A 27129-nucleotide genomic window follows, 5' to 3' on the forward strand; every position below is an offset into this window, starting at 1 on the left:
CTGTAAAAATGGCATGGTAGGATTCCATGTCTATTGTTTCTCAGTGACTCTATATCAAGTTTATTCTGTTTATGGGAAAAAAGTTTTTCTATTTGCCAGCTCAATATGGGAAGTCAAAGTCAAGCTGGATTCTTCCTGGCTTGTGCAGCATCCTTAATAATTAAGAGTCTGCAGCCGAAACAATTCTGTAGATGATGTCCTTGGAACAGAATCCACTCACGATCCCATAGCTGTATTGGCTCTGAAGTGTTACTGGGAGTAAAAAGTGGTAAAATTTTATTTTTGTCACCAAAGTAAATAAACCAGACTCTGAATACAGGTCTATTCAGTAAGAAGGTTCCTTTTTACAGTCATTTTTCTGACCATAACTGCACTTTAAGTTGAAATCTCTCAGTGGCTTAAGATATGAGTGATCCCTTTTGTGTCATTATCATGGTCCTCCACAAGAAGTTTTGTGCAGCCTAAATGGTGACCAAGTTACTTCAAGACCTCGTATCAAAGCCACCAATGGGTTTGCCCGTGTCTCCTTTCACTATTTCCAGGTGTCAGTATCATATAGCAAATCAGATATTAGCTGGAGTCCATGATCCTCATGGTCTAGTCAATTAGAAAGCATAACTGCCACCTTTGAGTAGCAGCCCAACACTCTTCTAGTTTGCTGGGTTCTTATCCATCAGTTGGTATTTGCTGCTTGCAGTTACTAATTTTGCTCTTTTTCCCCCTTTTAGTTGCCAAGAAGGAAAATGCAAAATCACTGCCAGCACCATGTCCTTAATCTGAGAAGGAACAGCAACTGAGATGATCGGACAAACCACCTCTGACCCTCTCCTGTCATTTCTCTCTATCCTTTTCCGCTGTTTGTTTGTAAGGGAGTCTTTCCCCTGCCACTCCTATTCCTTAAGAGCAAGGGGACAATAAACTGATGTTGTTTTTCACTGACCCAGATGGTGTGTCATTTTCCTTTAATTGCTCTTAATTCTTTCAGTTTAAATTTGTACCTAGAAATGGGCTCCAACCAAAACATTCAGATCTGGGTCTGTGTTTGGATTTCAAACTCTCCCAGCCTTTGGGGAGATTTGGATTTAAGATTTTGTGTTCAGCTCATTATAAAGATCAGGGCTGTTTGCAAAGTTTGAAGGCATTTTGCATTTGAAGGTTTGCGTTTTGATATCTGCTCACCCAAAGTGCAGGGGTGTTTGGGACCAGGACTTGGTTCAGGCCCATCTCTACTTGCTTTAGTTATTTATTTGTGATTGTGGGTAACAGTTGTTGTTCTTGTGACTTAGGGATAATCATGGAACTCACAAGTGGGGTTGCACGTGGTCATCCCTAATGACTGAAGGCTACCATGTGTTCTATTTACAGGGCAGCTCATGTGATGGTGTACTTGCGGAACTATAACAATAAATCTTCGGCTTTGCCTATAGCTGTCGTTATTATTAGCATAGCTGTAGAGGACAACCGCTTAGTCTAGAACTATCCTGTATTGGCAATTATCCTCCCCACTTGAGTGATATGGGTTTCTTTGACGAGAACCTCTCTCTTGCATTAAGATGTTAAACATAAATGAAGAGATCATGTGGGCCATAGAGCCAAGGAAATCTGCAGAGCTTCTGTCTTCTTAAACACCACCATTTATTACTTTCCCCTTTGTTATATGTGTAGTTTAAGTGTTAAATCCAGGCAAGTCTTTTACTTATTAATTGTGAAAGTGTATCTTTATCTTGTTAGCCAGGCAGAAAGTTAGGGTGTAGCTACCACTGGCAGGAAAACTGGGAGACTTCATAGTCCCGCCTTTTTTTTTTTTTTTATGGTTGAGCCATTAAGTCAAGATAAAATTATATTCTCATGATAGAATCGTTCCTCTCTACACAATTAAAGTGGTTCTTTTTTATTTATTGAAATCTTTCGCAACACTTGACAGCTACCTGAGTTATATCAGTTTCCTTTATTATGTGGTGAGGCTGAATCATTGTTCTGCATGGTCTGTAATAAAGGTTAAGTTGAAGAGGAATTATGTGGAAAGGAGTGTCGCCTCTTATCATAGAAAGAAGTAGTGTCTTGTTTCTTGGCAAAGAGCTACATGCTGAGCTGTAACGAAATGGCAGGAGGATTGTGGTTGCCCTACTATAAATTTTACAACTAAATCCTAGATTTGGGTGTAATAGGTGACTATATTTTTTATAAACTTTACTTTTTCCTTAACATTTTGCTTTTCCATCTAAACCGATTCAGATAAATGACCAAACACACAATAAGTCATGAAGTAAAATGAATTAGAAAAGTGTTTAGGAGAGAGCTGGAACTGGGATTGGGAAAAGATTTATAACAATCCTTTTTCCTTGCCCACTGCCTTTCATCTTTTATCCAAGGCTCTCTGGAGGCCAAATCCAAAGCCCTTGGAAGTTAGTGGAAAGACTCCCATTGACTACTATGAATTTGAATCGGTCTCAATGAACTTTACAAATATTAATCAAGCCTTGCAATATGCCTTGTGAGGTAGATAAGAATTATAGCCATTTCACAGATGGAGAATCCAAGGGCTGGTCTACACTAACTCTGTAAATCGATCTAAATTATGCTGGTTCAGTTACATAAGTTATGTAACTGAAGTTGATGTAACGTAGGTTGATTTACAGCTGTGTCTACACCATGCTATGTTGACGGGTGATGCTCTCCCATCGACATAGCTTCCGCTTCTTGGGGAGGTGGAGTATAGACGTTCATGGGAGAGTGCCCTCCTATCAACTTAGACTGTCTTGACCAGACCTGTTAAATCGACACCGCCGCATTGATCACAGCAGTGCAGATTTAACCAGTAGTGTAGACATGGCCTAAGACTGATACTTGTCTTGGGGTGACGTAAAATACTCTTCTCAGCCCCAAAATGGTGGTAGGGATGTTTTATTGTGGGGTGTAGATTTTCTCCTCTTAAATGAAAACATTCTTAATTAATTATTTTGCAGAGTCAGAAACAGACCTAAATTATGCTAGAAAGGGGGCAAAATACACAGAACTGAGCCCCTATCTTCTCCACAACAGAAGTTAAATTATTTCCTGAAAGAGTGAGGAAATGAGACCACATGTCAAATAATTATTAGAATAATTAAACATACAGTGTTTTCCAAAATATAAAAAAAAAAATGAAGTAAACATCAAAGTGAATATGGACCTCTATCATTTCAGATGCCGCTTCTGAGATATCTAGATTGCACAGAATGAGGATTGATTTGAACTGTAGCCTTTAATATCTCCATTCTTATCAGAATCTCTTTCTATTAATATTTAGTTAGCCCTCCAGTTTTGTTTGAAACCTTCTAGGGAAGTCTGGCTGTTATCACATGGACAGTCTCCCCTGACTGGGCAGAAGTATTACACAATATTTATAGCTTTAATTCTGCCTTTCAGCACATAACTCCTGTCCCATACAAATTTTCTGGAGCAATTTGGCTTACTGTGAGAATGCTGGTTGATTTCTAATTTTTGTTTTAAATCTACAGGATGCGTTGGAACTGGGAATTTTTTTTCTGTTGCACAGCTCTCTGTCTGCGCTTATGCCGTCCTCTGATGACATACTTGATATACTTTGAAGAGTATGTGCCTGATTCTGACACCCTTATTTGCATTGTAAAAACACCTCACGCCCAAAGAGGTCCTGCTGACTTTAGTAGAACCATTTACTGAGTAATGGACTAGTGTGCATGGGTAAGGATATCAGAATCTGGCCATATAAGCAAAGAGAAAATGAAATTTTCGGTATACTGGCCAAATTCTAGCAGAGCACTATGTATATAAAGCACTCTTCCGAAAACCCCCCTACACTAAGGAAAGCTAATCCTGGCAACCCTTCAAAATTCCAGTTAAGAAGCTGGGGCTGGACAAAGTTTGGCCTGCATGCTTTTGAACCTAGAGTCCCATTCCCAGCAGTGGTCTTGCTGCATGTAGAGATTATAATCTGTGTAAAGGGGAGGGGATTTTTGTGTGTACATGGGGGGTCCATTGCCAGTCAGAATATGGGTGTAGAATCTGGCCTAAGGGGATTCGGTCTGGTTAATGAAACTTGTAAATCGTCTAAAACTTGTCAAATAAGATTTGCAAACTGAATAATTGTTCACATACATGCTCTTCAAATTTGTGATTTTCTGCTAGGTGGAAGTGAGGTTTGCATTTTCCACAGTGAAGCCTGACTGCTTTTCCTTTTTGAGAGCCACTGATGTAAAAATTACTTGTTCCGTTCTATGTCTCACATTCATTCATTCCTGTAACTTTACCTGTGGTGCTATTTTCAACAACTGGATTGCACTTACTGACCTCTCTTGCTCTGGTACAAGGACAATGTTGCCTTTTCAGCAGTCTTCTAAATAGTAGCTGCCAAAAGATGAACTTAGCTTGGAGACTTGGCCTCACCTACCCTTGCTTATTGAAGCAGATATTTGAGTTACGGTCTGAATAGTGTTGGACTTGGATATAAAGAGCTATTTTGTCACATTTTGCAGTATGGTCATGTGGAAGCTTTTCACAAGTGGCCAAATTGGTTCTCAGTTACACTAGTGTAGCTTTCTATTGATTTCTATGGAATTAACTCAAGAGTTACATAAAGAGCAAAGTTTTGAAATTTCCCAAAGCTTGTGACAGATTCAGAAGTGAATGGCAATTCTTAGTATGAGCAAAGAGATTTGATTCAGAAATGAAAATGACTGGTTCATTTATTCTTCCCTTTTAACAGACATTGTTATATGTTTTGCAAAGCAAAACAGATGCCTGAATTGATTTTACTGTTGCAGTAATCAAAGGAACATTATAGTGAGAGCATTTCATTCAAAAACTGAATCTTAGTTCAATCACTTTAGCTATGCTAAACACAGCTTTTTCGCTGACTTTTTTAGTAACAGAATTATTAAAAAATCAATGCAGAAATGCAATCTGTAATCCAAGAGCTATCAAATGTTACTGTTTTTGAGATATATAAAAATTCAAAATAAGGATCAATTTCTGATTTTCTGTATCCTCTCCTTACTTATAAATGGATTTTATATTAGACTTTCTACTGAGAGATAAATTATTTGCAGCTGAGTAATTTTTGAATTTGTTCTGTACAGAGGGTCACTATTACAAGAGAGTTTGAAATCTGTGTTTGCTGGTAAAGCACACGTACTTGTCCACATTCTTCAGGATGGAGAGTACAGAGGAGAGTGTGGTATAGGTGTCCGTCATATTAAGTATTGGTCATGCTCCCTTCAGTCATGGCATAGTAGCTGAAATATGTTACAGCTTAATACAGCTCTATGGTTGAGCTGCTTTTCCATACTTTTCATTATGGTTGATGAAGTAGATGCAACTTAGAATAAATTGTACGGTTTTGCCTAGTGTTTAATTGCTGAATTTGGAGCTGTATTCTTTGCATACCCAAAACTTCCATGGAGGCCACAGTAATATTTGCCTGAATAAGAACCGCAACACTAAGACTGTAATCATTACAAGCATAATGTATGGTATTCTTGCATTTACTGGACATTACCTTTTAACCCCATGAATGAATCTTTGACTGACCAACCTGACTATTGCAAATACACAAAAGAGAGCTTCATATCACTTAGGGGCTAAGAAAGGAGCTTCCCCCTGAACTTGTTGGCTGGAAGGATGATGGTGGCCATGACATGGGACTATGAGATTGAGAAGATAGAGCAGGTGTAAATGTGGGATTTTAGGGCTCTAAACTGGACTCTGAGGACTAAGAGGGCAGAGAGGAGAGAATAAAGTATTGTCAGTATTACTATTTTGTCAAAATATCAGTTGCAAAATTGTTCCATAGTTTTCATTCATTCCTATCAGTATGGAATCTAATCTAATCTAATCTAAAAGTCTTTAACTATCTGCCTATAGTATTAGTCTGATTCTCTATCTGCCTCCCATACAGGGTGAAATCCACTTCACCTTTGTAAAGCCCGAGTATCTATGTGGGTGAGTTCACAGATGCCGGGGAGCTGGAATGCACCCCATGCCCAATGCCAGAGTTCAGAGCAGCTGCCATTCCAGTTTATAGGACTGAATAATGGCCATGGCCTCTCTGCACAGTTGCACAGGGTAGTGATGCCACTGGATCTGTGTACAGGTAGATCTGTGGACCAGACCCTCACTGTATAAAGTCCTTAGAGATTTACTGATGACAAATGTTCTATAAAAGAGAACGGTTATATTATTATTATTGTGGCCTTGCACACAAGACTATGTGGGACTGGCTCAGAGACCTTTTTGCAGCATGCAGAGGATGTTCCACCAGTGGATACTTGGTATACCTCTGTTTGGGGCTTATGTGGTGCAGAGGTCCTTTGACTGGCCCTCTGTATCATGGAGAAATCTCTCCCGTAGAGAGCATTGATGGTGTGGTGTGATATCATGTTCAGAATCCTCGTACTGACATGAGTTTGAGATAGTTACATTACTCACAGGTGGCAAAGTTTTACAGGTCATTACAAGTGAGTGCAGATAAAACTTCTGTGCCACACCACCTTGTATTCTATATATGCCACATATGTTACATACTATTTTAGAAATGTTTTAGAAGGGGTTTAAAATGTTTTTGTGCTTTTTTTATCCTTCAACCAGTAAAGCCAGGCTTCCCTAGTTACCAGAACCACTTTGTGCTTCAGTTTCTTCATCTGTAAAGTGGGGACAATAATAGCTACCCAAGTTTGTAGACCACTTTGAGCAGTATGGATGAAAAGAGCTAGTTGTAGTCAAGCAAAGACATGATCCATGAAGAAGGGCCAGTAAATTGTAGGTAGAGGAAATACGTTTTTGAATCATGTAGGAGGTTCTGCTGTGTCTGATGACATGCACAACAATTTATTTGTTCATTAATTAATTTGACAATAATGAAAAATGTACTATTAATTTACAGGATCAACAGCAAGAAATTGTAGATTAGCCTTAAGGAACTCTTCTGGCCATTGATGTTAATTGATAAAGTAATACAAATTACGTATTGTGTTGGCTTCACTTCTAAGTTTCAACACGGGCTACCTCTGTCTTCATACAGCATGAACATTTGTTTTGGTGTTTGATCACAAGACTTAGTGGCCTTACGTGACACTTATCAATGTTGGTTTCTTCTTCTCACAATGCTGTTTACTCGAAGAACAACACTTGGTAGCTGCAATATTGTCCCAGAGAGCAGATCTAAGATAACCCTGATTCTTCCTATAAAACTGTAAGGGCTACTTGTGCTTCCACTCCGTCTGGATTTAGAAGCAATAAATGTGGGGGAAAATTATTTGCTTAATGTTTCCAATTTCCATGAACTTAGTACTGTTGATAAAGATAGTACTAACGATAGAGATAACCATGTCTGCAATATATTTCTAGGTGTGGTTATAGGACCAGTGGTTTTCAATAGTATTCAGCTGGGTGGTAGTTGGGGAGGGACATAATTTATACCAAAGAGTAAATGTGAAGAAGGTAAGGGGAAGATTTGGACATTTTGGTTCATTTGTTCAGCACTATCATTCCACTTCCTGTGTGTTAAAATGGTGGGGACAGTGCACTTATGATAGGCATTCTTATGATAGGCTTACCTGGGAACAGGCAGAGTAAGAAAAGTTCTGATTAAATGCGTGAATTCTGCAAGAACTGATTGTAGGGCCCAAAATGAGTATTACAGACTTAGGTGTTATCAGCAAATAGAGCTAGGCCAAAGTTGGACTGCTGTAGAAAATTTAGCTGTGCTGTAAGTGGATGGAACTTCACTTAAATCAATGGAGTTGTGCCTGCTTACCTCAGGGCTGAATTTAGCTCCTTGCATCTGATTCCATTTGAACTTCAAAGTTGGGTGCAATGGGGTTTTCCTCTTTGAATCTCTGGATCTGAACCCACCACTGCGGTTCTGGTGTATGGCTGGACTCAAAAGTGCAGGAGGCCTTTTTTCCAGATCTATTTCAGATTCAGTCCAAGATGGTGGAAAATGAATGAGATCAACTGGGCCAGTGAGATTTCAGTCAATTTGGTGATGAAATCTCACCAGAACAACTCTCAAGATGTCAGGACTATCTAACTCTAGTTCTGCCTTAAACTCAGCCTAAACCTAATCTTGATCCAGGTATGAATATTACCTCCTCATCCCATTTCAATGAGGAAACTGTATTATTTTAAAATATTTGGTTTTTATCTAAAGAGTGTCCCTTTAGAAACATCGGCCCAATTGAAAACTGAAGCCTACACCTGTGATAGACAAGAAAACTGTATACAAATATATACACTGGCTTCCTTCAAAAAGAGCAAGGTTAATAAAAAGAAGGTAGAAAGCCTGAGGAACTTTCTGTTTCTTGTATCATTGGTTTGCATGAATAGGGCATGACAGGGCATGGCTATGCTCAGGTCACACCATGCCTCAGGAGTGTTATGAGGCAGGACGGGAAGCCAAAGATTACATTTCAGTGGAAAGTTTGACTTTTTTCTTGGTGGGGAGGGTTTTGAAAAGTCTAGCATCAAGTGGTAATTAAAACAAAGGAGTCAGACCTGAAAATAGACCACCCATGAGTGGACAAACTGAGGGGGACCAATACAGAAGGAGAACTTCAGATGATCTTAAAACCCAGTTTAAAAGACCCTATTGTTTCTCTTTTTTGCACATAGGGAGCTTACTATTATTATACTGTTGCCACATTCTGAAATCCTCACTTATGGCCAGACCAAGACGCCTTGGGGGCATGCAGAACAGTGTAGACCATAGTATGTCCAACCAAGGAAGAGTACTTTTGCCTGAACTTGTCATAGTTGCTGCCTCCTGGGTAGTGCAGTCCTAGGTGTGTATAGGAGCTTGTTGCAGAAGCATTAATCATTCATTACCTTAGGGAAAGATAATTATTCGTATAGAAATCATGCCCTATTAATAAGGAACTTTGTTTAACTATTTGAATGTTGCTGAGTGCTCCAGGCACTGTACATCCTAACTTTCCACTGACTTATAATCAATAATAACGATACTTTGCATTTGTATAACACTTTCCATCTGACGATCTCAAAGCACTTTAGAAACACAATGAATTCAACCACATGACACCTCTGGAAAGAGGGAAAATATAGTTATCCCCATTTTATAGTTGGGGGAAACAGATACACAGAGAGATCAAGTGACTTACCTCTGATGACCCAGGAAATTTGTGGCAGAACAAAACCAAAAGGCAAATATCACAGTTCCAAGCCCTGTGGTTTAACCATTCTCGCTTCTCTATGCCTACAGCATGGTAATGGCAGCACAGAGATTAGCAGTGAAAGAGTTAAATCATTACTGTGAGCTGGATCATCTCCTTCCTTGAAGTTTCCCAGGGACTGGTCTCTTGAAGTGGGAGGGATTTATGGAGCTACAGAATGGGTAGGGTCTTTGGCCTCCCAACCCAGTGGATCGTGGTGGTCAGAGAGGTAGGGAAGCTCCAGTCTAGCACAGAGAGAAGACATCCACATGGAAGGCTGGCCACTTTGCAAAATTCTACTAGAGCTGTGGCATTGGCTGAGCCCTCTATGGCTACACAGTAGCAGTCACAGACCGTGGTTAAAGCAGATCAAATTTGGAGGGGGAGCTCAGCAATTCTGGTGGTTGTAAGTCAGCACTGGTGTTAATGTCACGTGGTTAAGTACTATTGCACCACCTTGTGCGATGGGATGTGGCACAGGAAAGAACAAGAACAAGAGAATAAATATACCTGAAAGGTATCATCTATGTCCCTGAGCAGGCCCTGACCCATCCTGGAGGGGATGGATAGCTGGTACCAACTGTCTCTCCCTCTTTCCCTCTCTGCCTCCTTGAGGGGAGGGGAAACCCGAAGGGACACACATCTTCCTGCAGAAGGGAGGCAGATAGGGGAATCCCAGCTTGGACAACTCTTCTCCAATTAGGTGCTGCTCGACCTACTGATGGGAAGGCTTCGAGCCCTATCAACTCCTAGCCAGGCCCCAGCTCCTGCTGCTCCCACTTCAGATTCTCCCACCCAATGAACTTCATTTCACCAGCCACTGAAGAGGCAGGAAGAGGAGGAACTCTGGTGGAGCTCTGCATCTCTTCCCTACCCCCAAGCCCAAAAAAAGAGAGGAAACAGAACTCTCTTCCTTGTGTTAGTGGAGGATGGGGAGCTGTGGCTCTCACATGCTCCCTCTTTCTTTAATGTCTGCTGAGCAACTCCCTTGCTGGTTTGATGCCAACGTACCTTGTTTGGTATCCCTAATGTCAAGGTTCAGGCCTCTGTGAAGTCACTAACTCAGCCACTTCAATATGCTGATCTGATGGTACAGCTCTCTCTGAGGTTTAGCCCCCGTAGCTTGCTGGTCTTTTCTCAAGGGCAGGCCTGTGATGTCACTGACTCAACAGTGCTAGTTTGCTAGTCTGATGTCAATGCATAGGCCTTTGTGGTATCATTGACTCATCTCCTTTAGCTGGCTAGGCTTATGTCAAGGTGGAGGAATCTCTGAGGGGAATGACTAGCTTATTGGTCAAATGTCAGGCATCTGTGGCTTGCCTGCTACTGGAGAAATGCAGAAGTGCACATCTGTGGGTCACAGGCCCTATACTGTGTATAGGTTAAGCAGGTTCTTTTTTAGCGTAAGCATTAGGACGCTGTGCATTTATAGGAGTACTTGAGTTCTATCCCTGCTGTTGACATGAAGTTCTGAACAGTTTGCCGCAGAGTAACAACGGTGCAGACTGCGGCTTTGTTGCCCTATTATTACATTGCCCTGCAATTAGGACTATGGGGTGTGAATAGCAGTGCATACCGAAGTGCTGCACTATAACTCCCCTGTGTGGACACTGCGAGCATGAACTGAAAGGGTCCTACTTCACGTTAACGTAATTCTTCAAACGGGAGTCTGATGTGATTGATTTCTGCGCCTCTACCCACTCTGCCTTTTTTACATTGCACGCCACTTGCACAAATCCAGGCTATCTGTATTACAAATATGTGGTTTGATTTTGGCTAATTATGTGTAATTTTGATTGCCTGAAATTCTTTGCGTTTAGCTTTGACAGTTTCCACCTGGTCGTTCGGTTGGTCACAGATTTATGTGGAAGTTACCAGTAAATTGTACATTAAGTTGACCAATCTAACATGAGAATCTCGAGTCTCTACCATTGGCCCTTTTGAACAGTAAATCATAAGAAAAAAGTATCGATTCTTTCCCCTCCCCACCCCCCAGTTTTGCACTCTGGATGAACCTTGTTCTCACAAGACAATAGTAGGTAATTTTTTTTTTTTTACTAGCCAGCTGGTCTTTAACTGAACAATCTCAGTAACATCCACCACAAACTCTAATCCAAATAAATGAGAAAATATGATTTACAATCTGCAAAGCCAATCAATATCAGTTCATAATGAGTTTCAATGCTTAGCAGCATATTCTCAAATTTTGTTCTTTCATATAGCAATTTATTTTTAATTGCATATTGGGAGATAAGGGTTTTGTGTTTTTCAAATCATTTATATGAATTATTTTTTCAGTTGCTTTAACCACAATACAGCAAAATGGTAAAAGAGGATTAGGGGAATTATTTAGGAAAAACACTGATTTCTATAATCAGATCTGAATTGCAATCTGTCTGGTTTTGAATAGCAGTACATTTGCCACAGAGACTGCCAGAAGCTGAGAAATGATTGGGCTACTATTATTGAATATTTGGTAGTCTGCTCAGTACCATGGAAGCCTTACTTGATTTCTTTCTTTTTAATACACACTGGGGCCTTAATTCTAAAGCCCTTACTCAGTTTTTAGTTGAGTGAAACTCCCAAGTAAAGACTAAAGTAAAAAGTAAACTAAGACTGAGTAAAAATGGAGTGGCAAATTGTGGCCCTCAGGATTTGTGGATGGAGAGCTCTTCCTCTCCCTACATGGAAGGAGGAGTCAGCTAACTCCACCACTCCATTGCCTTCTTCATAAGGGTTTTGCATGGATCCAGGAATCCATGAGGGGGTGGTAAGCAGTGGAGATCAGCAGAGGAAAGTTAATGCAATCAGAAAAGTGCCACTCTGCGCTGGGAAACCCTTAGCTTGGGAGTTTCTAGCAGAGCCCCAGGATGCCCAGAACTGATTTGGAGGCACCAGGCCTTTGTGAGATTGGTCCTGGGACGTTGGTGGATCCCTGTTTCAGAACCTTAATTTCTTCTTTGTAGGGGACAGCGCCTAGTGTCCACTTTTTAATAAAGGAATTCAGAGGAAAGTCCAGAATCACATGGTGTTCCCTGGCCCCATACATGTATTTCTGCAAAGGGACATTGTCTGACCATAAGTAAAAATTTCAGAATTTGGCCTATGGATTTACTGGGTGTTTTGCTGGCATAAGAATTGATTAGAAACTGAGTGAAGATTTCAGGATTTGGTCTTGATAGAATTAAGTCAGAGTCAGAAGCGGTGCTAACCCATTGGGGGTCCTAAGCAGGAATATTCCCCCCACCCCCCCCAAAAACATACTAATAGAGGGGCCCCTTGAGTTGCTCCGGGCCCTGTGCAATTGCTTAATCTGCTTATGCCTAGTGCCAGCTCTGTTCAGAGTAGAGCTCAAGTAGCTACAACATCCCTGGAACTACTGACTAATAATACTTTGTGTTTCTATGGTGCCTTTCATCTGAGGAGCTCAAAGCTCTTATTCATCTTTAGAACAAATACTAAAACTACAGGAAGGTAGAACACACCAGACTGTGTGGTGGAAGAGCACTATATTTAATTTTTGATAGCATCCTAAAATGACTGTGTTTTGTGGATAATTATGTGACTTTTACCTATCAGTGCATGTCATCAGTGGTATAATACCCATGTCTCTAGTTTAGTATAGATATCAGAGCCAAAAGGATTTTAAGAACTGTTAACATATTTACATATTTTAATACTGACATTACTCCATGTCATTTTATTTGCATCTTACATCTCATGACATTTCCTATCATCTTATGTGGTTAAACACAGAGTAAGGTAATGAGATGCAGTGTAACTTGAAAACAGTTTTTAAAAGTAACATGAATTTTAAGTAAATATACCCCTTAAGTAGCCAGGAGCCAAGACAAAATTATTGCAGTAATTTTACACAATTCACAGGCCGATGCATAGCCCATTGTTTCATTGACTACAGCACCTGAAAGTTGTCACATTTTTTCCCATCCTTCCCTTACAACCTTGCACTTAGCTCTCTGGTTTGTGAAAATGCTTTAAAAATGTTTGTGTCTTTCTTTTGTGTATGCAGGGAGTTAACAAGAGTTGGAAACTACTGTCGACCCATCCTGTGAGTGAAGCAGATGGGAGTTGGTTCTGTTGAACTTTTCACTTGGGAAAATGCATTAAAAAAGAAGCTTTGCTGTAACATGGCTGATAGTGACCTTTGCCTGTACTGTAATGGATCCCAATGCATGATTTCATTACCATGGTGATGATCTTAACCAAAACGCTGGAAAACAAAGGTGCTGACTCTGTGACATGCAGGACTGAGCTGGTAAGATATGTAAAATCTTAATTACAAACTATCTTCCTGTTGCTCACTGCACTGTAGCTGTATAATATGTATTTCAAATTTAGGGCCAGATCTTCAGTTGGTGCAAACTGGTATAGCTCCAGACACTTCAGCTGAACTACATCCATTTACACAAGTTGAGCATCTGGCCCTTAGTAAATAACAGGAATGCTGTGGTTTTAGTATATGTGAATCTCAGCAAAGCATTCAATCTAGTGCCATAGAATAAACACATTAAAAAACTGGATAAACACCAACTAGATGAATAGCTTGGATTAGAAGTTGCCTGACTAACAGTGAACAGATGGTCACCAGTAATAGTAAGATGAGCAAGTGGGGAGCATTATTAAGTGGGGGGATGGCAAGGGTCAGTACTGTGTTACTTAACAGTTTTGTTAAGAATCTAGAGAAAAATGCAAATTCACACACCATCAAATGAGCTGACAGCACAGAAAAATCAGAGAGGCAACAAACACACAGAAAGACCAAATTACATTGCCAAGTGAATTGGGGAGAGTGGAACAGTGGGCTGAGTGTACCTAAGGAAAAGAAATAAATGGCACAGATGCAAATTAGGGGCAACTGCCTGGAAAGCAATGAGTGCAAAAATGACCTGGGGGTGATAATAGAGAGCAATCTGAATAGGCTCTCAAAGTGCCAAGTAGTCAATGCTAGTCTCAAACGTGTTTATATATAGTGGCATTCAGGAGAATTATTCACAGTCTAGGAAGAAATTAGAACAAGGTGCTGTTGCCTGGAAAATGCTTTGGGAGCTTCAGAAACGATGCACAAGTACAAATACTCCTCTCTCTCTCGCCCCCCCCTGAGAAGAAGCAGAGAGCTCCATCCCCTTAACTGACAGATTCCCCCAAAGATCAATGCGGATTGTGGGGGACTGCAGAAGGCAACGGGCAGCTGTCTGTTGCACAGCTGATGTCCCCATGGAAGGAGGAGGAGCTTCGGTAGGGTTGGAGGAAGCATGTTGCAGAGGCTGAACTTCACCGTTCTGTGGGCACAGGGTCCCCTCTGAGAGCAATTCAGGAGGCATACAACTCAAATGTCCCCCAAAGAGGAGGTGAATATGTTCTATGAGGGAGCAAAGTCCTTGTCTGAACATATATTGTTTTGGTCATTAGCCAATAAAGGAAAAAATATGAAAAACGTGATGAAATTTAACTGGTCTGAAAGATTCCCCCGGCCAGGGGGATTCTGCAAACCATTGACTAAAGTTCACTTGAAAGTCATTGGATTAAGAGGGTGGGCAAAGGGACGTGACAAAGTGTCATGTACAAGCTACTAATGAGATTTGGTGGCTGTGGGAGATTCACTGGTTTGGGATGAGTATAAATTATTCCGTGCACTATGGATCCACATGGAACCAGACCACTGTAAAATAACAAAAGCAGCCCTTCCATTTCCTTTGCTGGGGGCAGAGTTGTTAGCTTTTGAGATACTGCAGACTAGTTAGAATGTAATTGCCTCGCTGCAGGGCCCTGGGTTATTAATTGTTTGTTAGCACTTTTGGTGCTATGTAAATACAATAATAAAAATGGGTCTGGATATAAATTTCTAATTGCTTGGGATGTTACATTGGTGCAGATGTTCACACAGGGGCTGGATCCAAAGTCTACCGAATACAGTGGGAGTCTTTATAATGACTTCAGTGGGCTTTGGATCCAAAAAGTGGAAACCAAACAATGAAAACTGAATAAAATCTAAAACCACATATAGAAAACAAAAGACTGAAAAAAACCTCCAAAACCCCCCCAATGAATTAGTTCACTGTTTTACTTCCCAGTTTTGATGTAAAACTCAAATCTTATGAAATGGCAATCGCACTTAATATAGGAACATATGTCATTTCAAAATGTTTCTTTCTTCCTCATTTTTAGACCTTAACTTTTGTCTCCGAACAGAACTTGCTCTTCTTTGATATTTGCTAGGCAGATGTATGCTGTGAAAAACTGTTTTTCTTGTGTTTGTTCTCTTTTGAAGTTTGCTCTAGTTTGGCCTTACTTTTGATACAGCTATTTGTCATCTTTGTTCTCTGGTTACTTCATACCATCCTGTAAATAAATTAGGTCCCAATGGATAAATGTTTCTACTTTACCTGGGAAGTGACAGCATGCTTCAAAAAGGTGGCCAAACTTTTACTTACAACTTAAATGGCTTTTTCACATCTGCACAATTGGCATTCTGCCTCCTTAACACCTTATATTATATTGTAAGGTATATGGTGTGCATATTTATTACGATCATTTTCATTAGATTATTTTTATGATGGATTGTCAGCAGTGATCACAGTATTGTTATGTAAGTGGGCAACATTTATAATATTAATTGGGAGAGAAGTAGGTGCATATGCAGTTGCCTAAACCCAGATAAAATGCAAATGTGGCAGAACAGATCACCCTCGAATTTATTTTGGTGCTGGTACTTAAATAAAATTATCATTACTTAAGTAAAGTAGGATGCAGGTGCCGGGGGAAAATGTCAGAAGTAGAATAAGGATATTTTTGGGACAGCAGAAGAATGGTGACGATGATAGGCATTGCTAACATATTCTGCACCTGTAGTGAGCATATTGATTTATTGCGTTTAAAGCTGATGTTTGGTCATGGCAGTTTTTAGGAGAAGGCTTAAGATGATTATGCAGTCAAGGGAAAAATTGTTGGAAAGGGTGTTTAAATAGAAACCATCACAAAGTCACTGGAATTGGTTTGTACCCATATAACATTGATTTTTCCATTTTCAGTGTAAATAAGAAGAACAAACCAAGTGCTGTGAGAATCATTTGAAGAAGAGCTGTAGTGTGGCAGCCCACCTTTGCAAACACAATCCATGTTAAACATGGTCTTTTAGTATCTAATTGGGAAAATTTAGTGAGCCTCTGAGAAATTCAAAATCCCAATAAGTCCAATGGTCTCTTGTTTGTCCCAGCACAAAATTATTGCTGAACTCCCCCTCTTTGTTTAGTTTCCCCGGTAGTTTAGGGACCTGGGTCCAGCCATGAGTAGTCCCTGACTTCAGTGGAATACTCACACCCAGGAGTAAGGGCTTGCGTGACTGGATCCCAGTGCTGCCACCTTGCAGTTCTTAACGAAGTTTGATTAACTGAAGGAAATATGGAGGGAGGGTGGTCGGTTGGTTAATGCACAAGACTGGGTCTTAGGGAATTTCAGTTCTGTCCCCAGCCCGGCCACTTGAGTTCTTTGGGCAAGTCCCTATGGATTGCCACTCTTGCTCATGTTAACTAGTCCCACTGAGTACTAACTCAGCAAGAATAAAGGTGGTGGAATTGGGCCCTAAAGTTCAGAATAACTTCGAATGAGTTAGTCAAGTCTACGAGAAGTGAATAGCTTTTCTGGTTGTTTTCAGCACACTCCAAAGATGAGTCAAGGTCCTACTCTCTTCTCTTGTGGAATTATGGGTAAGTAACAGAAATTTCTTCAATATTTACTGAATCTCTGCTCCAGTCATTTAATCAGTGACCTTTCATAACTGCAAGGTGTAAAGGGAAAGCATTTTGGGAGGGGGGGGAAAGGAAGAAATCTTAGTAAGAATATATCCTAGAATTGTTTCCTACAAGTCACAAGCTCTGTTGCTCTTTTTCTCTAAATTCAATATCTGAACTCAGAAAGGCCCGAGGGCCTTTTACTTTGGAAGCCACGTAGCTATTTGTTTATCTCCTGTATGCTACACCTCATGGCACTCAGGTGGGGAGCAGTGTGTTCATTTCTAGTTGGACAACCTGTATCTTCAGCTATATTAAGCTCAGCGTTGTCCCAAGTAGTAGAATCTACTTAATCATCCATCTTTTCTAATTGTTGCCACGTGCATTTAACTGGGACAGTTGCCAGTGATTCAATGCAAAGCCTTTCGTGACTCTAAAAAATGGCTAAGCGACATAGCCCCTGTGTCTAAATGTCACATCCAGTGCCTGTAAGCCTGGTCAAAGGAGTTCACAGGTAGGAAATAAGTTAGTGTCTGCTGTCATGCACTACCCACCACTTATTCCAGGCTTCATTGGTGGCTGATAAATAAGTGATTTACCTTGTTTTTCTAAATACTTTGATGCTTTTGCTTATTTTTAGAGTATTCATACAGTACATAGATTGCAAATCTTTTGGAGAAGGGACAGTTTTTTTATTCTGTGTTTTGTTCAGTACCTAACACCAGGGGGTCATGGGTCAATGACTGGGGCTCTTAGGTGCTACCACAATACAAATAAACAAAACAAACAAACAACAATATGATCAGTAAAAAAGAATACCTCCGAGCCAAAAGTTTTTGGACAAGCCTCTGCTAGGACAGTTGCTTATTTGGTCCTTTTTTTGTCTCTGCCAAGAGCATGGATTGTATTGTACGACTTCTAATGAATTTTGCACCAGAGTGCGTCACTTTTTATGCAGAACTGCCATTGACTTCCATGGGAGTTTGGTGCATGGACTGACAATCCCGAGGAGCCAATCAGACTGAAAGATGTGGCATTGTATTGTGCTCAGTGGGCTTTGTAATGTGCAGAGTGACTTGCTAGGCACTGGGCTAAGATCTCCAAACCCAAATAAAATTTTAAGTGGCGATTGAGTCAAACTACTTGATATGAAAGCCAGTGCTTTAAAAACAGAGAGGCTGCTCCCTCTATTAACAGACGTAATTCTCATTGGTGTTAATGGGAGCTGAGTACATGCATTAAGGGGAGACATTTCCCAAGCCTCCAGATAACTAGAGCCATCTGAAGGGAGGGGGGGTGGAAAGTGGGTAGATGAAATATTTTGATTTTTCAAATGAAAGTCACAAGATTCAAAGTCAAGTAGTGACAGAAACAGTCAGTTCCCTTTATTCTGCCTGTCAAGAATAAATAAGGAACAAAGAGTACTCAATCAGTTGGGTTAGCCTTGTGATAAGGCATTTACAGAACTGTCAACAAATATGAAGGGGCTAAGCCTAATTGAAAAACAGCTTGTTAATAGCTTTCTACAAAGCCGTTAGGATCTGAGCTACACTGTGCTGGTCTTCCTTGTGTGCCAAATTATCCTGTTTCCAAGGGAACCTAATCTTACCTCCTTGACCACAGCTCACCATGTAATTGTCTTTGTCATGCCCAGTCAAGAAGAGTGAGTCTCATTGGCATGTGAGGGCATTATTTTGTTTTTAGGCATCTTTCCCAATGCATTTCTTGATGTCTTCAAACTTGTGCCAAGATCACAAACCAATTCAGTGTTGAAACTTGTTCTATGTTTTAAGTCCGTTCAGTGATTATAGTGGCATTGAATTTGAAATTGGTTGATTATTTCAGATCAGCTGGCCAGGTTCCTGCTTGTGAAAAGCAGAGAGAGAAATAAATACACTGAAGTTTGGATTGGCAGTAGGGCCAGCAGGAGGCCAAGAATTACAGTCCCATGTAAAACCTCTGGGGATTGGAGAGAACTTGGCTGGATTTCTTGTCCTTTCAGTCAGGGTGTTTTAAAAAAATGATCCTTTTGGATTCCACTGGAGGCAGTGAATGGAGAGGGAGATATTGCTGGCCAATCTGTGGATCAAACTGGCATTTTGAGAAGGAAATCCATGCCAACCTCTTGGCTTCAAGGAAGAGGCCATGAGGTTGACCACAGGGAACTGAAAAGTGTCAAGGAATGAAGTGGTGGAGAAGAGCATGTCCTTTTTTTTCATTTGTCTATACCTCATCTGCAATTTCTTCAGAACTCAAGATCAGCAAGTCAGTTTTTGGATGGGAGCCACAGCATTCAGGGTTGCTGAAAATTAGATGTAGAGAGGAGTGTCATGTTCCTACTGATGGCATTGCAAGCCAAAGCATCTCATGGTCTCCCTTGGCATCTGTACATACACACTAAACACGCTGGGTGACAAGTCAGAATCCTGCAGGATGCTGCATGTGAAAGTCCTTGAGGATGGAGAGTAAAATACTTATTACTATTCTGAAGAGGAAAGAATGAAGCCCAACCTAACTTCATGTATAGTGGCATTAAAGGCTGTGAATAAACCTAATAAAAACATAATGGACACAACTACGTCAGCTGCCAGATGGAGACTGTAAAAAAGAATAGCATTCCCATTCCCATTCCCATATTGCATACCAGTGTCTTAATCCAAACATAAAGGGACTAAGATTTCCCAACATCACTTTATCAGAAATATTTCCCATCAGTAGGAGGTTAGAGACTATGCTATAACTGGAACAGTTTATGGCCATTAGATGCACCATAGTACTTTTCACACAAGTAAGGCTGCTGTTAGTCCTAGTGAAATTCTGATTTGGGTAATTACATTTGGCCTGTGTAAACTGACCAGCAGTTTCAACAGGATATGGTATTCTGCTTCATTTCCTTGCCCTAACTGATGGCTAGTGTTGCTGGGCACTGTTAAACAGCTGCCATGTTACGCCTCAGAAGGTTGACTGCAATTCACTGGTGGATGGAGTGGTATAATATATATATATATATATATATATAGTTTGCAAAACCCTTTAAGATTCTGCAGACTGAAAAGTGCTACCCAACTGGAAGATCTTGTCATTCATTCATGGACCCTCTTTCTTTTGGAAATAAATTATTTTAGATGATTATAACAAATGAATCAATATGAAAACTCACACAAAAGCTTTGCAATTGTCATATCAATACATCATACAAATGTTTTGTGAAGGAGGAAAAGGTACTGAAAACTACCCGGGGGGGGAGGGGGGAGAAGAGAATGAATTAGAGATTGTAAATCTTCTATATAATTTAGATATTTATACAGCACTAAACATTATGAGAATCTATAAGAAACATTAAGCTTTATTAAAGATTCGATAAGTCAGAAAATCTAACATCAAAACCATTTTCCAAATGACCTAAAGAATCATCCTGTTTTTTATTTTGAGATAAACAAGAAATGCTCTCCCAGTGTAATACTACTACTACTACTAAAAAGATTGGTTCTGATCTTTATAGCTTTGCTTTGCTAGAAAAAGGACCAAAGTTGAAAAACCTACACCTATAAATTCAGCCCTGAGAATGAATAATTTCTTGCACCTGCTTGAGTTGTCCTTGAAACATCAGGGAATACAAGACATTTCCTATTATGAAACAGAATTTTTCCATTTCCCTCCCACACAGCCAGCATTACATGCCCACAGTCAAAAGGCATGGAAATGTAATGGAAGTTGTGCCAGAGATAGAAGCCATTTTATTAGAAAGTTTGGTTATTGCCTCTTGATACAGATTTTCTGTATCTGAGGGGGTTGGGATGGTAAAATCTTTTAAAGAGTTTAACAATATAGTAACATCATCAACTAATTCTTCCCAACCAGATATTGAAGGAACATCCAGTATCTGAATGTCCAGTATCAGATACCATTGTGATGGATGGCTGAATAGGAAACATCAGAGCATTAGCCAAATCCAGTCAGCCTTTTATTTTTATTATGATAGCACCAAGTTCTGTATCAGGGCCTCATTGTGGTAGGCACTGTATACACAAAGTAAAGACATCTTACAAAGGGCTTAAGCTCTAAAGAGACAGGACAGAGAAACAGAAATAGGCAGACAAAAATAATAACTAAGTAACATTTCATAACTAAAGAACTCTTTGCTCAGCATAAAATCAGGCTCATAGTTTCTAAAGAAAGTTTATATGTGGTGGTTGCGTTATGCAGTTACTGAAAGGAGAAGGATTTTGCATGAGGAAACTAAATGACAATGGGAGGTGCAAAAGTACAACCCCCAGGTAAAAATAATGTGCTTATTTTTGGTAAGTTTATGCAACTCCTTGTTTTGATTCATCATGTTCAATAAGGATTATTGAATCGTATATTAATTCTTTATAAAATGCACTTTAAAAAAGCAGCCTGCCCTGTTCCTGGAGAATTTACCCAGAATTCATTTCAATTTAGTACTTTGTCAGAAATGAGTCCACAATAAAATATGGCGGCGAAGAAAATTCTGAATTTCGTGCATTCAGCCTCTGACACTAGAAGTGGGACTGGAGCAAAGTTTCTTTAAAATCTATGAGCATGATTCTACTCAAAGTGAATGGAACTGATGTCAGTGGGATTACTTTAAGAAGCAAGCATGCCCAGTGGTGGTGTTAGTAACATGGCTACATGGAACTGGTTCTGAGCTCTACAATGAGGAAAGCCAAGACGTCAAAAGAAAAACTGATAATGAAATAAAAAAATAAACCAAAGCAAAACTCGAGCCTGTAACTTCAGATATCATCATCATCATATTAATCTTATATGAGATGGCAAGGGCGAGGACAATCCTTGTGGTAAGGGCTATAGTAATTTTAAGACTGCTAGTTTGGAAATGTTGCCTTTTTATTGGAACAAGACTGTTTTGCAGCTCTGTTTCCCACAATAAGGCATCATTTTCCCTTCTAATCCACACCTCCTATTTCTGAGCTGCAATTTCCTTTGAAAACAGCTTGTCTGTGGAAGGTTCCATCTAAATGACTAATTGCTGTGTACTTGTAACAGGAAATATTGCTCAGAAAACAGCTCCAACTCTATATGCATTGCCTAGGCTTTGCTTTTCAAGCCAGCCTAACCATGAGAGCTTTGTTCAAATTTGCTCGGACGTGTATTTGTGTGTGCGTGTATGCATGTGTGCAGTGTATCTACTAGCATCTGAAAACTAGAAAAAAGCACAGCTGGGTAGAAGAATAGGGAGACATTTAACTCCACCAAGATTGGGAGAGCTGTATAGAGGGACATATTAAAGAATTAAAGAATTTTTTTGCTGAAAAAGTAGGGACTTTCCCTCTTAAATAAAGACAGTTGGCCCGAATGGTGTGCAGATCACAGACTTGGTTTGTCATGTTTGTTCTGAAGAGAGAGATTTTGGGACTAGCATTTTCATTTCCCACTGAAGCATAGCTGCATGCATCATATTTTAACCTTGTTTGTGAAACAGGAAAGCAGGAGTACTGGTGTGGTTCTATGTCATTGCCATCAACTAATTACAACCATTAAATTTGTTCCACATTTAGAAGCCATCTCTTGCACATAAACAGGGGACAATGGAAAATACAGACTGCCTTTTCCCCTGTGCACAGAATGCAGAAGAGACTAAAATTTAAGTAAAAGAATATGTGAGAAAGTGAATTAAATACAAACTTATCACAAACAAGACATGCACAAAAAGAAGTGTTTGTAAATATGTGTTGTTAAATTGGGATCCAAACAGAATTCATATGCCAATTTAAAAAAAAATTGATTGAAACCCATAATTACTTTACGAGTTGCTGTAATAAATTATTGATTAATGTAAATTATTTCACAGGAAAAGAACATAAAGGAAACATGAGCAGAAGGATCATCCATTATGTATAAAAAGGAACTGTAAAAATATTATAGCAGCACATTTGTGTCACTATAGTTAAAGTTGTGTCAGCATTTTAATTGTAAACCCTTATTTTCTGTGGTTTATAACTTGGTTGTTAAAATTTACACTGTGTCATCTGAGGAACACATTTTTAGTTACACTAATTTAAAAAGCATGTGGCCATTTTGAAGCTGTAGAGGTGGAAAAAATGGCAAAGTTTCCTGTGCTTTTTACTTTGTGTGTGTGTGTGTGTGTGTGTGTGTATGCGCTACAGTAATTCAGAATCAGGTCAGTTATTTCATATGAAATTTTGTGTGACCCTAGTTAGTCTGTAATGTGGATTAAACCCTTTTAAACTGGCCAGCTTAAATTTGGCTACTGTGATAATACAATTTCATATTTTAGATGTTTAAAAAAAGTCTCTCTCCTCCTCCCTGACCCTCATGGGAGTTGAGTGAGTTCCTGCCCAATGAAGTGCCCGCAGAGGAGGAGATGGACTGCTGTATCCATTTGCTGGCTTTAAGGGGTTATTGAGAGGAGCAAAGTCCAGAGCAGTGCTTTCTTTCTCTTTTTTCCCCTCTGGTTGAGAGGTTCTGGAGCTCCAGCCCATGTGGGGCCTCCAATGGGAGTTGGGAAAAGGGGCCTGGGCCACTGCCACTGTGCGCGGGGTCCATCCTGGTTCTCACCACCATCTGCTTGCTGAAGGCATTCCCAGTAGAGTGTCAGCTGCTTTAGAAGAGGTGAGAACCTGGCTTTAGAATATGCATGTTTTGTTATTATTTTGGCAGGCTACCAAAATTTTCATGAGACCTGCAAGAGAGAGATGGGAAATGGCAGTTTTTAAACAGATTCTATCTCAGCAAAAGCTGAACAGAATTTCAGAATTTTTCAGAGAAATGGCATTTCTGTAGCCCAAGTGTATTTCCTCTGCCAACTAACAAAAGATTGCTGCCAACAATGCAGGTGTGAGAAAGAAAAGGTCAAGAGAATCCTTCTTAATGAAAGGTGTGAGGCAATCTAAATATAGGAGTCACTGTCAACTCCCCTTATAATATTGGGCCATGACATGCCATTCCATAGAAAAACTTATAGGAAGGGGATGAGGAGTATGTGGGATTCATGAGGGAAGGAATTTCCCTAGGATTGCTCAGTCAGGGTTCAGCTCTTGTAACCTGTGGATTTCTGGAGATTTACTGCAGTCATGTAATAGAACCACACTAACAAGTTCTCCTGACCTACTGCCCATGAAGGGGACTCTGCTGAAAAGCTCATACATCCTCATGCTGTACGAAATTTCCATAGCTTCCCTAATTGTGATGCGAATCTCCGGAGAACACTGCAGTTTTAAAGGAATCTAAACCTGGCTTCTCATTTTGTGCCTGCAAATTATTGTGGGCACAGTTTCGCAAATTTAACTAAATGCAGGCACTGATAATGACAGTGAAATGTGTAACTGGGGGCACATCCATCTGCCATCATTTGCATCTGCAACTAATTGAACCTACAGTTATATTTCTGGGCACAAAGGGGAGGTCAGGTGTAAAAATCAGGCCCTGACTCATTTGAATTTTTTTGCAGTTTCAAAACACTGTAGAGCTCACCTTTAAATATCAAGTAGGAAATCTCTGCAGGGAAAGAAAAAATCAAATTGGTTCATCTAGTCACAATATGTCACAAAACTTTCCCTTTCATGACGTATAATGGAGGGAAGGACCTCTTGAATTTGCAGTGGAGGCACTGGAAGTGCATTGCAGAGACCACCTTTTGTCTTTTAACAGCGGATAGCATTACAGAATAGTGGAACAATTGTAATTGTGAGCTGATTAACTAAGGCTCCTTGACCCTATAGGCCAAATTTATTATTGGCCCACTCTTATGCCATCAGTGAATTTGTCCCTGAAATATTAATTGACTAAGGGTGAAATGAATAGTATTTAGAGGGCCAGCATAAAGCCTATGTGCCAATTAAGCCCTATCCTACCCTCAGACTGCAATTTTGTTCCCACAATTTTTAACTCCTGCAGTTTAGGTTTCTTGACCATCTAAATAACTGGTTTGCAGGCACAGTAAGTTACTCAGAAAGCCAAAGGATATAAATTGGAATTTCAGTTAGCTTTGCCTGAAAGTTACTTATGTAGAATTGGAGTCCAGCTTCTGAAAATCTGTCCCTGAGGGTCTGAGCGGGATTCCTTCACCCACTTTGTGAGTTTTGGGTGTGCAAAGAATTCAAACTCTTAATGTAGTTTATCAAGGGAACTACGGTGTCCTCTTTTTGGCATTAGGGCTTAATTTCTGCTAGTCCAGATTCTGTTGTCAGAGATTTGAGCATGAATCCCATTGTATTTCATCGGAGTTGGTGTGTATAACTAAGTGCTGAATTTGACCTTAGATTCCAATGGGAGTTATGCTGTTTTATGGAGGAGAGAATAGATTTCACAAATCTCCTAGGAATTCCTAATACTATAGGATTACGGTCATTAATGTATAACTGCATTTCCTTGGGAATCCAGATGCACTGATTATTTTGATTTTAAAAGCATATTGTCAAGGTGTTTTTCATCATCTGTAAGATGTCTGACCTTCTAGAAATCTGTATCCCTGCCAAACAACTGGGTCCCCTCTCCTCACAGGAACGCACCAGTATGCTGGGAAGGTTGCTCATGAGTGGGAGGCCACTGCTGCTGATGTATTTATTTTTATCTTATAAAAATATAGCATTTAATTTATTATGAAAAGAAAGCAAAAAAGTACATAGTCTCTGCAAACAAATATAAAGAAAAACGTGGGACGTTGCTGTTCTAAGTTTGGGCCTTTCAGCTCAGTTTCTTTAAAGAAACCTTGGTAGCGCAGCCTATTGGATTTTTCAGCAGGCCACATTTTTCAGATCTGTTTAAGGATCCTTTAAAGTTCCCTTTAATGTTAATGCTCTAATTTCAGATGATATTTTCGGTTCTGGTAAGTGCTGGCATTTCCTAATTCAAGGCAGATTGAGGGGCCCTGATGTCACTGCAGAACCAGTAAGCAGCACAGCTAGCATTTAGGTAGAAAGCAGCAACTTCAGAAGAGATTCTGTAGTGATGATAACCTAACCCCCTTCAACTGTCATGGCTCTTGCCTCTGAAGCTAAGACCAGGTTAACCAGAAACATGTTTTAACATGCTTTTTGCTAGAATGCATCTAGCACAGTTTTCCTGGTTCATGGACATGTGGATGGGTTGTGTTGCAGTCAGTTTTACAAAACCTTACTGGAGATTAGGGACTAGGGCTTGTTTATAGCAGGATTTTGTAAAATGGTTCATACCATAGCTAGGGCCTATGAAAACTTGGTCCTAGCAACAATCTGATGTATACATAGTTCTGCGTCCTAAATCCAATATGGGGTGTAGTCTCAGCAGTTGATTTGGAGTGGATGAGGAAATCCAAGGGATTGCTCAAAGGCTAGGCAGGCAGTGGTGTTAAGGACCTGGGTGTACTGAACTTGATGCTAAGCAGAGCAGGGGAGATACCTTTCTTATTTAGGGCTACTACTGGCCTTCAGGGGTGCAGAAATCAGCTCCTTCTCCCAGCACTAGCAGCTGCAGTTTCTCCTCTCTCACTTGCGACACTCCTAATGGTGTGAGACTTACGTTATTTTGAAATGACCAGCTTTAGAATGGAAAATGGACAATATTCCTTCTTTTTAAAACAAATTCTGCCCTCTTCAAAATTTGATGATATAAATCTTTACTTTTTGCCTTGAAGGAAAGTTCAAAATATCATCATGGCAATGGCGATTTAACATGTTACCGAAGATCGGTTAAACCATATTTCACATGCAAGCAGTTTCAGTTCCAACTTTCTGACTTGCCTTAGTCTCTGAACAGGAAAAAAAAGGCCAACACACCCTAACATTAAAAGCACAGGATGTGTTGGCTCTAGTTGAGGCTTGTTCGTGGCTTGGTACTTAACAAAGCTAGTGTCAACCACAGTTGAGCAGACAAGTCTTAATATCTGTCAACCACAGCAGATGTAGGTGAAACATTACAATTAATAAGCAGGCCATGGAGAACAATAGTGTAACTACACCTCCAGCATCTTTTCGCCCCCATGTCTGATGTGTTTTCGGTTCTTAGCTTTTTGCAGAAAACCACACCTTTAGGTCTTTAGGTTTAGGTCATGAATTAGCATGTGTCAGAACAAAAGAATCAAGGTCAAATAGGTGCCTGAAGTTTGGGTCATCATGTGACTGTTCTGCTTTGATCCCAAAGGGCTTTGAATCCTCTATAGTTAACCAGGTTAATTTGTGCCTGTATTAAAGGCACAAAGAATATGAGGCTTG

General features: G+C 40.1%; 1 protein-coding gene across 4 annotated transcripts in view; it reads left to right on the plus strand.

Annotated features, from left to right (window-relative positions):
- The window catches only part of FAM53B (family with sequence similarity 53 member B), a 139202-nt gene that overhangs the window by 17988 nt on the left and 94085 nt on the right, over positions 1-27129 (plus strand). For 3 of the 4 annotated variants that reach the window (XM_054035059.1, XM_054035060.1, XM_054035061.1), the window contains exons 2-3: positions 13219-13464; positions 16861-16912. In XM_054035059.1, the coding sequence (XP_053891034.1) occupies positions 13378-13464; positions 16861-16912 (139 nt within the window). In that variant the 5' untranslated portion in view covers positions 13219-13377. Of the gene's footprint in view, positions 1-11208; positions 11228-13218; positions 13465-16860; positions 16913-27129 lie in introns of those variants that run through there. The other variant, XM_054035062.1, reaches the window with a different exon arrangement.

Source organism: Malaclemys terrapin, chromosome 7, assembly GCF_027887155.1.
Source record: "Malaclemys terrapin pileata isolate rMalTer1 chromosome 7, rMalTer1.hap1, whole genome shotgun sequence".
Taxonomy (NCBI): domain Eukaryota; kingdom Metazoa; phylum Chordata; order Testudines; family Emydidae; genus Malaclemys; species Malaclemys terrapin.